Source organism: Purpureocillium takamizusanense, chromosome 3 (genome assembly GCF_022605165.1).
Source record: "Purpureocillium takamizusanense chromosome 3, complete sequence".
NCBI lineage: Eukaryota > Fungi > Ascomycota > Sordariomycetes > Hypocreales > Ophiocordycipitaceae > Purpureocillium > Purpureocillium takamizusanense.
Window position 1 is genome coordinate 2,177,508 of NC_063070.1, and position 15,858 is coordinate 2,193,365.

The 15,858-nt window shown below is 62.0% G+C and overlaps 4 protein-coding genes across 5 annotated transcripts; 2 read left to right on the forward strand and 2 right to left on the reverse strand.

The window, feature by feature from the left end:
* Window positions 1–717: 717 nt before the first annotated feature.
* Window positions 718–3,384, reverse strand: JDV02_004261 (uncharacterized protein). Its single transcript, XM_047985461.1, has 2 exons — window positions 2,958–3,384; window positions 718–2,894 (listed from the first exon to the last, which is right to left on the reverse strand). Exons 1-2 carry the CDS (start codon window positions 3,055–3,057, stop codon window positions 1,231–1,233), a joined length of 1,764 nt encoding a protein of 587 aa, XP_047841438.1. The 5' UTR covers window positions 3,058–3,384; the 3' UTR covers window positions 718–1,230.
* A 6,089-nt stretch (window positions 3,385–9,473) lies between these two features.
* On the forward strand, window positions 9,474–10,325 carry JDV02_004262 (uncharacterized protein; the record flags this gene model as incomplete). The annotated part of the gene is made up of 1 exon (XM_047985462.1): window positions 9,474–10,325. The coding sequence occupies one exon, from the start codon at window positions 9,474–9,476 to the stop codon at window positions 10,323–10,325; it is 852 nt and encodes a 283-aa protein (XP_047841439.1).
* A 254-nt stretch (window positions 10,326–10,579) lies between these two features.
* On the forward strand, window positions 10,580–12,191 carry JDV02_004263 (1-aminocyclopropane-1-carboxylate deaminase). The gene is made up of 2 exons (XM_047985463.1): window positions 10,580–11,039; window positions 11,132–12,191. The coding sequence occupies exons 1-2, from the start codon at window positions 10,846–10,848 to the stop codon at window positions 12,009–12,011; spliced, it is 1,074 nt and encodes a 357-aa protein (XP_047841440.1). The 5' UTR covers window positions 10,580–10,845; the 3' UTR covers window positions 12,012–12,191.
* Window positions 12,132–14,575, reverse strand: JDV02_004264 (Amidase). 2 transcript variants are annotated; one of them, XM_047985464.1, is made up of 3 exons: window positions 14,072–14,575; window positions 13,503–13,930; window positions 12,132–13,237 (listed from the first exon to the last, which is right to left on the reverse strand). In XM_047985464.1, the coding sequence occupies exons 1-3, from the start codon at window positions 14,347–14,349 to the stop codon at window positions 12,195–12,197; spliced, it is 1,749 nt and encodes a 582-aa protein (XP_047841441.1). In that variant the 5' UTR covers window positions 14,350–14,575; the 3' UTR covers window positions 12,132–12,194. The 2 variants fall into 2 exon arrangements, with proteins under 2 accessions (XP_047841441.1, XP_047841442.1); XM_047985465.1 differs by having other exon boundaries at window positions 13,503–14,575.
* Between the last annotated feature and the right edge of the window lie 1,283 nt (window positions 14,576–15,858).

Sequence of the window (15,858 nt, forward strand, 5' to 3'; positions counted from 1 at the left end):
CTGAGGTATAATGCGTTGCTTGCCGGCCGGCCGGCCGGTCAGCCAGCCGGTCAGCCAGCCAGCCGGGCCCTCCTCGCCCGGCTACAGCGCGCCCCCACCATACCAGCACCGGGTATCTTTAGCAGTTGCCTCTGTACAGGTCAGTCTCAGTAGGGCTATACCCGTCATCGCCGCCGCCGCCGCCGTCTTGGCTACTACCTCACTACTACCAACTAACCACATCACCCGCGCCGCGCCCATGCCAACACACACACACACACACACACATACGCACATGCACACTGCCGCTGCGATGAAAAATGGCCTTATTTCTGCTGACCACCAAGAAACTGGCCCAGCATCAACGCATCAGAGAACCGAAGAGGGGGGGGGGCCAAAAAAAAGAAGTCGTGCCCACCCACTCTGGACCACTCCCCCTCTGCCCCCCTCCCCCATTCGGCCCTACTGGAGGCTAATTGGATCGGGCCACCGCGCACGCGCGCCTGCTGCTCGCCTGGGACGAGAGCAGAACACTCCCTCCCCCTCCTTCCCCAGGTTGGGCTGGCAAATGACCGCGTTATGGATAGGTAAGCAGCTATGCCCGCCAGGACACTCTCACTCAGGCCAGGGCTGTATAGTGCTCTGCCGCAGACGCCAGTCCCATTGCGATTTACTTCTCCCATAACGTACGTCATGTGATGCACACACAAGACACGGTGCATGCTGCAATGCAAGTTTTATTCATGTTTTTTCGGCTCTCTACCAGTTACCGTAGCAGTAGCGGTCTGCCATGAGCCCTTTGGTCTTTTTGCAAAGCTCTTTTGTGGGGGAGCGCGCCGAGCGCCCAACACTTTTCATCAATTCTTCCCTGCTGCCCGCGCGGCTTTTGCTGCCATGCCATGCATGCCATCCACACACGCCACCTCGCCGCCGCCGCCACCCGCATTTTGTCTTGCCTCTGCCTGCCCCTGGTCGCGTCGTCCGAGGTCGCCCTCGGCGCGATCCCGTCTTGCTTCCCTAGTAACCAGTACACACTGCCACTGCCCGACGTGATGCGTAGCTCCCGCGGGAGATGCCCAAAGAAACGTGAGACCGTGGTATCATTCCAAGCAACGCCTCGCAGTGCTGAAAAATCAGGGAAAGGTAAAAAAAAAAGGGAAAAGAGACATTAATTGTTGGTTGGTTGTTGGTTGAGGCTGCCGCGCCCCTGTCGTCGTAATATTATGCGAGCCATAAGACGTCGCAGCGCGTTCACCACCCTTTAGAGTGGTATCCGTTGAGAGCCTCCTTGGAAAAGTACTGGTTCCAGCTGGTCGTGTCGTCCTCCTTGTCCTTCATGCACGCCTTCTCCGGGTACTGCTTGAGGTTGGCCACGTCGTGCGAGGTGTGTCGCCGCTTGAGCACCGCGTTGGCCGTCGATGACTTTTGCTGCCGCTCCCAGAGCAGGTGACGGCGAAGGGACTCGGTCAGCTCCGTCGCCAGCATGTTGCGTCGCGTCGTGCGCGGCGACAGCGCCGCCTGGGCGTGCACGTGGTTGGGTGCCGCCACGATGGGCTGGGCACTGGACCGCGGGATCTCGCTGATGGGCTTGAGGGCGTGGTGCTGGTGATGCCGCATGCCCTTCATCATGAGCGGCGCCTCGTCCGAGTCGTTGGGCGAGCCACCCAGCGACGGCGCGCTCGGGCCAGCGCGCGTCCGCGGGATGGCCGACGTCGACTGCGACGCGTGGTTGCCGAGCGCCTTGGCACGGTCGTTTTGCGCCATCATGATGCTGATGAGGGACGGCCGCGACGTCAGGTTGGCCTTGGACGGCACCCGCTGGAACATGTTCTCTTCGGCGACACTCGACTTGGCGCTGTCCTCGACAGAGTCCTCCCAGTCGGATGAGTCGTCGTCGTCGTCTATGGCACTCTCGTCCACATACTCGGCCTCTGTGTCGGAGTCAATGGCCGGGTCGCTCTGATCAATGGTCCGCGTCGTCACGTGGTTGCTGAAGGATGCCTGCTTCTTGGCCAGACCCGCCGGTCGCGGGGAGGCAATGGCGCTCTTGAGGGAAGACTCCTCGCCCGAAGAGCCGCCGAGCGTGAACATGGACTTCTTGGCGGCGATGGCGGCGGCCACAGGTGGCACGGGCGCCTTGAGGTTGTCCACGCTCTGACCCTGCTCGCTTGAGGAGCACGAGCCGCCCAGAGCGAACCTGGCCGGCTGCTTCTTAGGCTGCACGGGCTTGGCCGCGGGCGAGGAGCTCGGCTCGGGGATGGCGTCGTGCGTCGCTTGCGGGAAAGCCGTCAACTGGGCGGCGGCGGGCGAGAAGCCTCGCACCACGTTGGCGGCCCGCGGCCGCGGCGGCGAGGCCTGCGAGCCGTCCGACTGCCTGTCTGAGTCCTTGGACGGCGACTGCGATTCCGTCGTGGTGGAGCCGGACCGCTCAAAGGCGGGTGCCGGGATGGGAAACTCCTTGTGGGTGGCGGGAGCGAAAGTGGCGGCGGGCGTCATCGTTTGCTGCGTGGTGGGCGCCGACAAGGGCGCCTTGTCCTTGACGATGGACACAATCATCTTCTCAAAGTCGTCGGAGCTGATGTGGCGATCGCGCTTGCTGCGGCTGCTCGTCGAGGAATCCATGCGTCGTATCCTGGGGCGGATCTCGAGGGGAGCAGACACTGACGTGAACTCGACGGCCTCGTCCTCGAGCGAGTCGACGCTGCCCGAGAGCTGGGGGACGTCGGGTAACCTCGCCTCGGAGGGGACGTCCTGGGGGAGGGTCTGGGTGGCGGTGGTGGCGGTCGCGGCCGCGGAAATCTCGTGCGTCTTGGCCTCGTCGTCGTTCTCTAGGAGCTGTTCTCTTTGCCACAGGCGCCAGCTCAAGTTCTCTAATCTCCGGCCTTGCTCGACAGAATCTGCGCAGCGGGAAAAGACTGGTGGCGGTGCGGTCAGCGTCGTGGTCCTCCAATCGGTCCGAGCCGGCACAGGAAACCTACCCGTCCACATGCTATACAGGTTTGCAGGATTGGCCGTGTCGACCTTGTGGATGACGTTGGCGTCGACGGTTAAGACGTGCGTGTCTAACCTATACGGCATGGTGCTGTGAGGAGGAACCAGCCCGGATTGTGCGGTTTGTGCGTGGCCCAGGTCTATTTGTTCGTTTGCGTTTCGCGGGTTTTTAGGCGATGCCTGCTGGGAGGGGCGTGCGAGGGGTCGCGCGGGCAGTGCTGGCTGTCTCGACGCTGCTCGTGTGCTCGTGGCAGTCGGCGGGCGGTAGTAGTGGTAGTAGTTGTTGTTGAGTCGATGTGCGAGGCGGCCGTCTGGGGGAGCGATGTAGTTATGAAGGCATGTGTGTGTGTGTGTGTGTGCGTGGGTGCGTGCGTGGGTGGGTGAGAGGGAGAGCGTGTGTGTGTGTGTGTGTGTTGCGAGTCGGGTTGGGTGGGTGGATGGGTGGGATGGGGGGTAGACGAGAACCTTAAGGGAGTCAGTCATTCAGTCGCGGGTGCGGTGTACGGAGTACAATGCTACCTGTGCTTCGCCGGGCCCAACGAGCAAAGGAAGGAGGGAGAAGCAAGGGCCACGAGGGGGGTGTGGGGCGTGGACGTGGGCGTGGACGTGAGCATGGACGGGCGGAGGGGCGTGAGCGCGGCCAAGAGGGTGCGAGGAGGTACCCAGGTACGTACCCTCGGATCCCGTCTTGAGCATCCTGGGCAGGGCCGGACGGGGGCGCCGTGCAGGCTCAATTCCAGCCCAAAGTGCCGCGGCCAAGTGGCCGACACTTGCCCGAGAAGAGGCAGTGCGACCCGCCTAGGGACTGGATGCTACCAAATGCCGCCTAGCTTTCAATTTCAACGCTAGTACCCATCGGGGAGCAACATGGACACGCCCCCATGCCTCCGTTTTCGCCCTGCCAGCCCCGGCTGGTGCCCATGTGACGGTCGGTCAACCCCCGCCAGCACCCAGCAGGCTCCGTTTCGGCCCCGTCACCGAGGCCTACAATCCAAGCGACCGTGTGCCCAAATGGGCAAGTGGACGCACACCTCGGGCGGAGGAGGGAGCGCGACACGGGTACACAGCACACCCTGCGTGAGCAGCAGATGCGGATGGCAAAGCAGTCCAGTCCAGTCCAGATCAGTCAGCGCAGCCGCGACGGGGCGGTCGCCGTGATCTCGACCGCGGAGAGCGGAGAGAGAGGGAGCGAAGAGAGGCGGCGTCACGAGGGATTGCCCGAAACGGCGGGTCAAGTGAGGGCCTGCTGTGGCCGCGTTCGTTTGTTGCTTCGTTTGCTCCGTTCCAGGCCCCGGGGGGGCTGCGCGGGCCAACACTTGCGGCGGTCTGCTGGACGCCAGTCGCCCGATTCCAGCGGGCAGGCTGGACCCCGTGGCGATGGCATGGTAATGGGCAATCAATGGCAATGGCAACGGTGGCGGCGGCGGCGGCGGCGGTGACGGCAGCGGCAGCGGCAGCGGCAGCGGCAAAGGCACGTTGCGACGATGCCTGGAACACGGAGAGCCGACCAAGGGCCGGCCGCGCACGCAGCGCGAGTCACGCTCGCCCACGGCGATGTGCGTGTGTGCGTGTGTGCGCTGCGCTGCGCTGCGCTGCCTTGCCTTGCCTTGCCTCGCCTTGCCCTGATCTGCCCTGCCCTGCCCTGACCTGCCATTCGGCGTGACCGCGCGCTCATCACGAGTCGCCAAATCGACGTCGCCCGCCGAGGCCATCGTCTTCGTTTCAGCCTGGTCAATTGGGCTGTCGGTCGGTCGGTCGAGCGTCGTCGGCCAGCTCCAATGGCCGCCACACGACTCGCGTGCGTGCGTGCGTGTGTGCGTGCGTGCATGTGTGCTTGCTTGCTGCCGGGAGCGCCCTGGGCGAACGGATTGCCGGGGCCGGCGACCCCCAGCACCCCAGCACCCCAGCCCCCAGGGCCAATCCCCCAGACAAACCCTTTGAAAAGCCCCCCCCCCCCTTCTCCTCCTCCCCCGCGGGACGCATCCGACGTGCCCTGGTTGGGGGCCGGCCGTGCCAACCAGCAGGGCTGCCATGCTGCCAGTGGAGTGAGTGGCTCCAGCGCACCGTCCAGCTGACCCGTGACGCATCGCTGACGGGCGCAGGAGGTGAGATGATGCGTCGCCTCTCCTCCCCTTCCCCCCCCCCCGCCCCGGATTCAGGGCCAAACGCCCTGCCCCAGGTCACTCAGATTGCAGTGGCCGCCCCGCCCGCTGCTGAATCGGGCGCGCGCAGCTGGCATTGTGGCCATTCATCATCTCGGCGGCGTCAATGCACGGGATCATGGGGGCTGCCGGAGAGGCCGGGGGGGAAGAGGGGCTCGAGGCAATCCCCTTCTCCTGTCCAGTACCTTATTTACACCAACTCCGCCTTATTACTGAGCCCTGTACTGTACTTTTTGAGACGTCGTTGAGGCTGGGGCCCCCGCGGTGGCAAAAGGGTCGTCGGCCCATTGCCCATGCCATGCCGTCCCATCCCATCATCCCCATTCACATTCACGGGATCCCATGGATGACAGCTGTACTTCGGCCGGTCACCTGGGCACGACGCTGACTTGGTGCCCTCCAGCCAGGGCTTTGTCCGCCTCGGCGCTTCCATCTTTCTCCCAGGCCTGCCAGGGGAGGCCCGGCTTACAACTGCGCGCGCGGGTCATCTGCCGCCGACTGCCAACGCATCCGTCCCATGACCGTCAGCCGGGGGTGGAATGCCCTTTTTTCTTTCTTTTACCAGCTACGTACGGACAAGTTGGACAACGCACAGTACTTTACGGAGCTGATGCCTGCCTGACTGCCTGGCCCGACTGCTACGGTCGCTCAGACACGGCCGGGCGTCTCAGGCGGGCATGTTGTCGCCGTCACCGCCCGGCTGACTTGGATTGCAGGCGCAGGCGCAGGGCGGCCCTTTGAAGAGAGAAGGGGGAAAGAGAAGGGGGGGAGGGGACAATGATTGCCAGGCATGGATGCGACACCGGGGAGCCGGCTGGCCCATGACGGGCTGTTGTCGCGGGCCCAAGAACCCGATTGCTGGGACCGCGGAGGCATCCCGCCGAAAGGCCGCATCAAGATTTGTTGACAGGTCGGTACGCCACACACATGGCGATGCTCGCCTTCCCCTCCCAAGGGAAGTGTTCTTCTTTTCGTGCCAAGTACTGTACAGTGCTACTCGCTACACTGCAAGGCTGGAAGAGGAGGGGCTGAGCAAACTTCGCATCGACCGCAGTGAACATGCGAAGCAACCATCGGCACAGATTCTGAGCGAATTGGCGGTTTGCAACGACACCAGAACAGAACAAGTAAAACAGTCTCGGTTTCGCCGTCTCGAGCAGCTCTCATACTGTGCCGGAGCAAACGGCGCCGCAGGGATCTCTTGTCGTCATGGCCCTGACCGAGGAAGCGAGGACTTTGTTCGGGGCACAGTCCTAGGTAGGGCATGCGTACTGTAGTAACGGACCATCCGCACGCATGTGCAGAGGTTCAAAAATGCTCTTGGCCTAACCAAATCGTCTGTTGGACTCGAATGAGGATTCCGTGTCTCGTGGAGTCGTAGTCATATAATAATAGCAAAGTCAAACATCAGAGATCCGGCAGGCGGCAGCTAAAAGGCTAGTATCGCACTATAGTGGGTTTTTAGCAGGCCGAGTAAGACCAGACATGAAAACGTCTTGGAGCAAAGCAAGGCTGGGAAAAAAAATATGAGCACCTGCAGATGCCACAGCATGCTCACACCGTCCATCGAGTGGAGGTAAATGGTTCGTTTTGTCGCTGCGAGTTGGGTGCCTTCTCGTGAGCGGCCCGAACGAGGGCTGCAGAAGCCACACATGGCAGTAAAAAAAGCGGCCACAGGGTCAGGAATAGAAGCGTTCCCTTTGACCAAACCTGTGCGATGCCCATTATAGATGGGCCTTTCTTGGAGTGTACAGTACAGCACCGTCATGGTGTGCTTTGCGGTCCGTGGCGCCGCGTACCTGAGTAGTCTCGACGGCCAACCCCGGACAATGTAACGTACCCCGAGAGCCCTCCCCCCCTGGCATCAAGCTCAAGCTCAAGCAAAGAAAACGGGCACGGATGTCCCGGCGCACCGGCGATGCACCGGGGGGGAGGGGGGGGAGGCGATGAACGAACGAACGAGGGCGGAAAAGCACGATGACGCTCTGGTGCACGGCAGCCGTCCCGACGCACGACACAGGCGCCAGACGGACAGAAGACTCCGGTAAGTATGCAGACACGGCAGAAGGAAAGAAAGAAAAAGAAAAAGATTGCACGGCACTGCCGAGGGCGGGAGGGGCCATCGTACGGACCGGCTTCGAGATTGACCCTTAAAGCACGGTGTCATGGCATAAAATGACGTTCAGCTCCAGTCGTCATGCAAGGGCCGAGCGCGGCCCCGTGCAGAGCCGCCCGCTCCAACTCGGGTGCCCCCCTCCCTTTATGGACGAAGCAAGCAGCAAGCAGCCTGGCTGGCTGGCGGGTGGCGCCGCACAGGGATGCGATTCGCGCGGGGGACGGGTTTCCCTTCCCCGACGCTGCAGCGCTCCATGCCTTACTCTCGTGAATGATAGATGATAGTACAGCTTCAATGCATCACTTTCCATAAGAGTCAAAAGGGATCTTCAATAGTATATGATACAAAGTGTTATTTGAGTTTTTTAAACAAGGATAAAATGGTATGAAAGCAGCTAGTTTGGCAGTCAGTTTGGCAGTCAGTTTGGCAGTTAATTTCGTAGTGCACCCAGCCCTCGACTCAGCAGTTGCAGCAGTCGCTGCAGCACTCCACTCGATAGGTATGGCAGTCCAGTGTAACGGTCAATTCAGCAGCCACCCAGTTTCCTAGCCCAGCGGTAACCCAAGAGGCGGGAACCGTACCTGTAGCTTGTCTCATCGGTGCGTTAGCAACGCTGACATAACATCATGGACAGGACCTGGTACCCCAGAGTGGCTCCCTGCCTGGTGTACGGGTAGAGGAAGATGGATGGGCTGATCCCAGCTCCCCAGCTGTCTGCTCTCCACCGTCTACCCAGCCGGCACGGGTACCTTGACTAGTAGGCTGACAGCAGCACTGCAGACCGTACCCAAGCCCCAGTTCCATCGGTCGCTCACCATGAGTCGCGTCAGGCCAAGAGACACCGCCGGGGACAAACCCATCCCTGTCCGCCATGAGCGCCACGGGCCGGCAGCGCTGCCCCCCTCCCCCACAAAACACGGGTGCGAAATTGCGGCGCTGGCGGCCCCGTCCTGCCCTGTGGGCTGTCATCCTGTCACTCTTCTTGGTATAGCAGGTCGTAGGGCAGGCCCTTTGCAGTCATGGCCGAGCCAAAGGATCGCGTCGGAGGCTGGGGAAGGGTGGAGGAGGAGGACCAGTTCATCAAGAGGCTCGGCCGAACCATCCCCGCCCTTCGTCTTGGGCGAGAGATCGCGGTGGACGCAAGACCAGCAGCGAACAGCAGCAGCAGCAGCAGACCGCCCGCCGTCCGTCCGTCCGTCCGTCCGTGCATCAGCGTGAGGTCAAGCTGCAGTCACGTCACAAGCTTGTCGGCCTCCATCAACCTCAAGCCACCTCCCCGCCCAAAATGAGGTTTCGCTGAACTCTGGATGTTTGTCTTGCTGCTGCTACTAGCCTCCTACTACTACTGCCAGAACTGGCGATGGATTGAAAAGTTAGAGTGACTTACCTCATGTACATACGGAGGCATGAGTCCGAGCAAGCCCTCCCTCCCTCCACAATGTCGAGTCGGGGCGCCGTTGGCGTCGCCCGTTCGCATGAGACGGACAGGGTGGCGATTCCCCGAGACAGGCGGCCAAACGCGTTCGACAAGACGCCGATGAGGACCGGGGGTGGAGGGAGCGTGGCGCCGCCGCCGCCGTCGCCCTCCCCCCACGGAACGGTGAGCGTGCGGCGTGGTTTGTTGACTGAAGCGGCAGGGGGGGGGGAGAGGGGGAAGGAAGGATGGGAGGGAAGAAGTCAGAGAAACTGGGGAATATAGTACCGAGCGCATCGACGTGCGGACGAGGCCGAATGGATCCTTGCGCAGACCCCTAATAAACAACCCGCCCCGTCGCCCATTATTGTGCTCGACCGCGGCCGAACCGTCGGGCTTGAATCGCTCCCACTCCACCCCCGGATCGCGCCTTTGGGCGTGCGTTTGCGTTCGCATTTGCCAGACGGAGCCGTGCCGTGCCGTCCGCTGCGCGTTGTTCCGCTTACCGTGAGTCGCTTGGAATCTCGACCGACTCACGCACGCCTCGAGAGAGACGCAAAAAAGGGGGCCGGCCGGCCATCGCGAGTCCGGCTCGTCATGCCAGCAACGACCTCCGGCTGAGGCGCCTGGGCTGGCTTGGCTAGCACCTACAGCATAAGGTAGACATCTCGCCTCATCGAACCGAACACTCTTGACGTCTCGTCTACACACGGGAGGGATAGATAAGGACCGCGACGGTCGCATCGCATCGCATCGGGCCGGTAGCATAGGAAGACGAACGCGGCACCCCCCCCCCCCCCCTCTCCTCGAGATGGGCTATTCCGGCAACCCCACGACGGGAGGAGGAACGTCTGACGACGGGGTGGCCATTAGCGCGGCCATTGTCTCGTTCCTGGCATTGTCCCTGTACAACGTCCTCGAGCTCGACGTCATCATCTTCTCGTCGTTTAGGCGGCGGCGCGGGCTCTACTTCTGGAGCTTCCTCGCCGCGACCAACGGCATCGCGCCGCACTCCATCGGCTTCCTCCTCAAAAACGTGCTCAACTCGCGCAACTACGTGCTCTACATCACGCTCGTGGCCGTGGGCTGGGTGCCCATGGTCACGGGCCAGTCGCTGGTGCTCTACTCGCGGCTGCACCTCATCTTCTGGAACACCTTTTGGCTGCGCGCCGTGCTGGCCATGATCGTCTTCAACGCCGTCGCCATGCACGTCCCCATCATCGTCCTCATGTACGGCGCCAATGCCTCGCCCTCGAACCCCTGGGTCCACCCCTACGACGTCTACGAAAAGGTCCAGGTCACCATGTTCTTCCTCCAGGAGCTCGCCATCTCGGGCATCTACATCAAGACGTGCTTCTCCTTCTTCGACACCGAGGACAGCATGTACGGCGGCGCCGTCCGCAAGATGCGCCGCCACCTGCTGCTCGTCAACGTCTTCATCATCCTCCTCGACATCCCCATCCTGTGCCTCGAGTACACCGACACCTACGACCTGCAGACGGCGTACAAGGCCTTTGTCTACAGCGTCAAGCTGAAGATGGAGTTTCGCATCCTCAACGAGCTCGTCGAGATGACGCGCGCCCGCGACGATGTGGACCCGTTCCACAATAGCTCGAGCTTGCGAATACACGACGGTGCTGCTGCGCCAGCCCCGTCAAGATAGCACTTGAAAATGAGCGTCCAATTGCGCCCGATTGCCTTTTCCGTCCAAGCCCTTGTAGTTACTATGTACAGACGTGCGTACGTGATGGCGGCCAAGTAGTTATGGGGCAAGCATCAAATGTTCATGTCCCAGTAGTTAACGCATGACTACGAGCTTCTTGCCAAGCTTGCCCCGTGCATACAATGTCGTTGTTGACGCCCTCTCAAGACTCGAAGTGGATGGTCGGCTACAAAGTTAGGAGTACTACTACTAGGAAGCATCGCCAGTCCGCCGCGGGGAACAGCGGACGTCGCCCGATCCACCGTCCCTCCCCTCCCCCGTGGGGTGAATGTGGGTGAGGCGGACAAGGGGAGCATCGAGCCCCCTCAATCCCTCTCTGCATCGTCGTGTATAAAATCCAGGGACATTTCTCATCGCATATTTTGATAAACCATATTCAAGCAGGCTCTCGTACCTATTCGCCAACAGGACCACGTACTGCCCCCGCCTTCGAACGAACATCGTCAGCTGCACGCCCATCATGGCCATGGCCCAGGTCCAGCTCCCGGAGCCGTTCGCCAACATCCCGCGGGAATCCTTCCTCTTCGGCCCCTCGCCGATACAGCATCTTCCTCGCATGAGCGCCGCTCTGGGTGGCACCGTTCAGGTGTACGCAAAGCGAGAGGACTGCAACTCCGGCCTAGCCTATGGCGGCAACAAGACGCGCAAGCTAGAGTAAGAGAGACACCAAAGCTCACACCGCGCCACCCCCCGTTCTTCTTAGTCGCCGCGTGCTGACAAGGGCCGTCGCCGCCGCCAACCACCAGATACCTTGCGTCCGAGGCACTGGCCCAGGGCTGTGACACCCTCGTGTCGATAGGCGGCGTGCAGTCCAACCACACGCGCCAAGTGTCCGCCGTGGCCGCCAGGCTGGGGCTCAAGGCGGCCACCGTGCAGGAGCACTGGGTCGAGTGGTCCGACCCCGGGTACGAAAAGGTCGGCAACATCCAGCTGTCGCGGCTCATGGGCGCCGACGTGAACCTCGACCCGTCGGCGTTTGGCATCGAGCACAAGACGACGCTGGCGCGGCTCACCGCCGGCATCGAGGCCGAGGGAGGCCGGCCCTACTACATCCCCGCGGGGGCGTCGGACCACCCGCTCGGCGGCCTGGGCTTCGCGCGGTGGGCGTTTGAGGTCGAGGCGCAGGAGCGGGAGCTGGGCGTCTTCTTCGACACCGTCGTCGTCTGCGCCGTGACGGGCTCGACCATGGCCGGCATGGTGGCCGGCTTCAAGCTCGCGGCAAAACAACAGCTCGGCGGCGGCGGCGGCCGCTCCCCTGCGCGCCGCAAGGTGATTGGCATCGACGCCTCCGGAAAGCCCAAGGAGACGTTTGACCAAGTGCTGCGCATCGCACAGTTCACCGGCGCCAGGATTGGGCTGGCCGACGGCGACATCACCGCCGAGGACATCGTCCTGCGGGACGAGTACAACGCCGGCGTCTACGGCATCCCGGACGAGACGACCATTGCCGCGATCAAGTTTGGTGCCCAGACGGAGGCCTTCATCACGGATCCTGTGTACGAGGGCAAGAGCCTCGCGGGGATGATGGACCTGATCAAGACGGGGCAGATCGCTGGCGGCAACGTACTGTACGCGCATCTTGGCGGGCAGCTTGCCCTGAATGCATACTCGGCGATTGGAGAGTAAAGGTGCCTCGGGGGGCAAGGCGAATGTCAGCCTCGTTGGAGATGTCCTGACCAGCTGAGCGGCGCATGAGTCTCTGTGGCAATGGCTCCAACGATGATGAGGGGTGGGTAGAAATTTTGTCTATGAATTACGTATAAAAAGCTATGTTCTTCTGTTTTTGTTTTTGTTTTTCTTCTGGACCTCTCACAGGGGAACCGGGAGGTTCCTGACCAGGTAGCCGCGCCACGTCGGGCGCGTCCTCTTGTGCGGCGTGCCCGACGTGTGCTGGAGGTGCTCAATGGCGCTCGCCCAGCGCACCAGCTCCGCCTCGGCCCACGCCGTCTGCATGATGCCGAGGCCGAAGCCCATGCCCGAGTCGGAGTGGATGCCGGCGGGGATCGTGACGAGCGGGTAGCCGGCCTGGGCGGCGATCTGGTAGCTCTGGCCCGGGTCGACGGGGACGAGCAGGCCGTTGAGCCTGCGGCCCTTGTGGTTGAGCGCGTCGTTGATTCCCCTGCGGGTCGAGCCCTGGCAAAACTCGAGGGCCTGGAAGTAGGTCTCGTTCTGCACGCCCTTGGTCGCGAGCGACGCGAGGAAGCCGTCCTGGCCCGACCAGAACGCCGGGTGGCCGTCGGGCATGGGGTAGCCGCCCTCGCTGCCCGCGTTGTCCTTGTTGAACTGGACAATGTCCTCGAGGTCGCGGACGCGCGTGTTGTTGACCTCGGAGAGGTACTTCTTGATGTTGTTGTAAAAGTCCACCTTGACGTATGTATATTCGGACTCGTTGGGGAACCCGCGGGCGGTGCCGTAGTCCCAGTTCCAGCCCTCAGGGCTGACAAGGGTCTGGTAGTTTGTGATTTCCGTCTCGTTGACGACGGTGGCGCCGGCCGACCTGATGAGCTCCACGAGCTCGCCGAGCACGCGGCGCTGCTCGTCGCCGGCGTGCACCCAGAAGCTGTTCCAGGGGACGCCAAAGGTGGCGTTGCGCAGGGCCGTCTTCTGCGCGAGGAACCTGGCGTAGCCGCCGCAGCCGGGCTTGGGCGTGTGGCCCTCCTGGGCCGACGTGTAGTTGTCGTGCGGGTCGACGCCCCAGATGGCGTCGAAGGCGTAGACGGCGTCGCGGACGGTGCGGCCAAAGGTGCCGACCGAGTCCTGGTGCTCCGTCTCGGGGACGACGCCGCCGCGGCTGGTGAGGCCGACGGTGGGCTTGAAGCCGACGATGGAGTTGCGCATGGCCGGGTTGATTACTGGACAAGCGAGTCAGCAGCTAGAAACACTGAAGCCATAGAAGAAGGGGCGTGGCATGTGAGAAGGATACGTGAACATGTGGAAAGGAGTAAAGTGGTCCACGCAAAAGGGGGTGTATGAGGACTGGCGCGAGTCTCCTGAAGAGAACACAGAAACACACACAGAAACACACACACACACACACACACACAGAGAGAGAGAGAGAGAGAGAGAGAGAGAGAGAGAGAGAGAGAGAGAGAGAAAGGAAAGGGGGGGGAAACATACCGCTGCCGTCAGTCTCGGTGCCCAGCGAAAAGGCAATGGCATTGGCGCCCACGCCGACGCCGCTGCCGGAGGAGCTGCCGCCGGGGTTGACGGTGAGGTTATACGCGCTCCTGCAGTTGCCGCCGCGGGCCGAGTAGCCCTCGCTGTAGTTGTTGGAGCGCATGTCGGCCCACTCGCTGAGCGTGGCCTTGCCGAAGAGCACGGCGCCGGCGTCGCGCAGCCTGGCGACGACGTGGGCGTCGCGCGGGACGCGGCTGCCGAGCAGGGCCCAGCTGCCCGCCGTGGTCTGCATGTTGTCGGCGGTGCCGATGTTGTCCTTGACGGTGAAGGGGATGCCGTGCAGTGGCCCGCGCACCTTGCCGGCCTTGCGCTCGGCGTCGCGCTGCGAGGCGATGGCGAGGGCGTCGGGGTTGATTTCCATGACGGAGCTGGGTCGCGCGCAGAGGCGATCGTCGTCAACCCAAGGCTCTCTTGCGGTTTCTTACATGATGTCTCCCCCTTTTATGTAGTTGCATTGTACAAAGACAGTGAGGCAACCACACCGGACGATTCAACTGGCTTCAACTTACTTGATGTACTGCTGCGTCTGAAAGGTGCGCACCATGTAGCAGTGGACCAGGTCGACGGACGTGAGGTTGCCCTGCGCCATGGCCTTTTGCATGTCGTCGATGGTCGCCTCCTCCAGCTTGAAGCCCTTGCAGAGCGGCATCGGGAACAGGTCCGGCGAGCCGGCGTCGGCCTCGAGGGGCGTGAGCGACGGGGTGAGCTCAAAGACGCCCTGGACGTTGCCCGATGACGCCGCCGCGGCGACGGCGGCGGCCGTCGTCAACACGGCGAGGGAGCGCATCGCGGGTGATGTTTGTGCGCGCGCGCGCGCGAGGGCGTTCAGGGGGGATGAGATGAGATGAGATGAGATGAGATGAGATGATGACAACGACGATGATGATGGGCGGAAGAAGAAATACGGTTGTCACGCTGCCGCCTCGCAACCACACGACGAGCCGTGGAGGTTATTATGAACTTGAGTTCCCCCAGTCAAGATCCTTTGGCCGAGCGTGGATCCGATCCCCTTTCTCATCCTGGGCCCTATTGCTCGGGGTTCCCACGCGACTGTGGATCAAATCATTGGGGCGCACGCTTCCCACAAGACACAAAGTCAGAATACTCTTAGTGGCTGCTGTCTCGTCGAACAGGCTTCGCACAAGATACGTACTCAGTTAGTGACGTTGAGTTAGTGCCGAGTTCGCGACGGGGAAAGTGAGCACTCCCCCAAAAGGGGTCCCGTCCCCCGTCAACCGAACCGGGACACAGGCAAGCAAGCATTGATGGAAGCGACGGGCGGATCCTCCTTTTCGCGAAGCTACAATTTTGGTGTTCTCTTCAAAGTTAGTAGGCATGCCCCCTGCTCATTAGCGCCCCATCACTAACGTAACTGCTGCTACTAAGCCCCCAGCGACCGACCCGTCCTCAGCCCGTTCCATCTTTTTGCCTGCCCGCCCTTGCTGCGTCTCCCGAACATGAAGCTTCCCCCTTAGCTATGTACGTACTACCGGTCAACCAATTTGCCGGTCCCGTTACAAATTCGTACTATGCTGTACATGACGATGAGCAAATTACCTAGTAGCCGCTAGTTTCGGCACCTTGCGCCGTCCTGCTGCTGCTGTCACTCGCTTCCAGGGTCGATGGACGACACACTTGATGGCGGCGAACCGGCAAACCTCGACATCGGCTCGCTCCGGCAGTCACAAAAGCGCCAGCACCAGCCAGCGACAGCACTAGCCGGCGACTCACTCGTCCGTCCAGCGCACAGCATGCATGCATGCATGCATGCATTCATTCACTGTACGTAGCTCGCGTTGCACCAACTTCTCCACGGCGGGTTCGAGGCGCGCGCGGGCGAAGACAACCAACGCCGCCGCCGCGTTGGTCTCCCGTCGTGGAGCAAGCGGCCGACGCCAAGTGGCGGCGCCCCCGAACATGCAAGCGAGGACATTTCATCCATCCATTTACGTATCGGCCCCAGCAGTCATGACTCGCCCTGCCAGCGGGCGGCAGCGCGGTCCGATCGGGAAGGCGTGCCCCCGCTCTAAGGAGGGATACTTGTTGGGAGCTCGCACCGCTTGTTGCTGACAGGTAACTAAACTTAGTACGTAGTAGAGAGAGAGCACAGACATTGCCATCGATCTTCTGTGGGGAGGGGAGTGGTGGCAAATGGCTGAATCCAGCCTTTCTGCTGCCCGAAGCGGCAGCTGTGACGCTTCTCCGAATAGACGACTTCAATGCCATCGGCAGCGTGGCCGTCCACGAGAAAAAAACATGCCGAGTTGCCATGTAGTGCGATAGCATGACACATTAC

Excerpts from the sequence above, each read along its gene's own strand:
- JDV02_004264 (XM_047985464.1), bottom strand. The coding sequence starts at position 14,349 with ATGCGCTCCCTCGCCGTGTTGACGACGGCCGCCGCCGTCGCCGCGGCG. Across the intron at positions 13,931-14,071 it reads CAGACGCAGCAGTACATCAA|CTCCGTCATGGAAATCAACC; the intron begins GTAAGTTGAAGC and ends CGCGCGACCCAG. Across the intron at positions 13,238-13,502 it reads CACCGAGACTGACGGCAGCG|TAATCAACCCGGCCATGCGC; the intron begins GTATGTTTCCCC and ends TCGCTTGTCCAG.
- JDV02_004261 (XM_047985461.1), bottom strand. The coding sequence starts at position 3,057 with ATGCCGTATAGGTTAGACACGCACGTCTTAACCGTCGACGCCAACGTC. Across the intron at positions 2,895-2,957 it reads CCTGTATAGCATGTGGACGG|TCTTTTCCCGCTGCGCAGAT; the intron begins GTAGGTTTCCTG and ends CACCGCCACCAG.
- JDV02_004263 (XM_047985463.1), top strand. The coding sequence starts at position 10,846 with ATGGCCATGGCCCAGGTCCAGCTCCCGGAGCCGTTCGCCAACATCCCG. Across the intron at positions 11,040-11,131 it reads AACAAGACGCGCAAGCTAGA|ATACCTTGCGTCCGAGGCAC; the intron begins GTAAGAGAGACA and ends GCCAACCACCAG.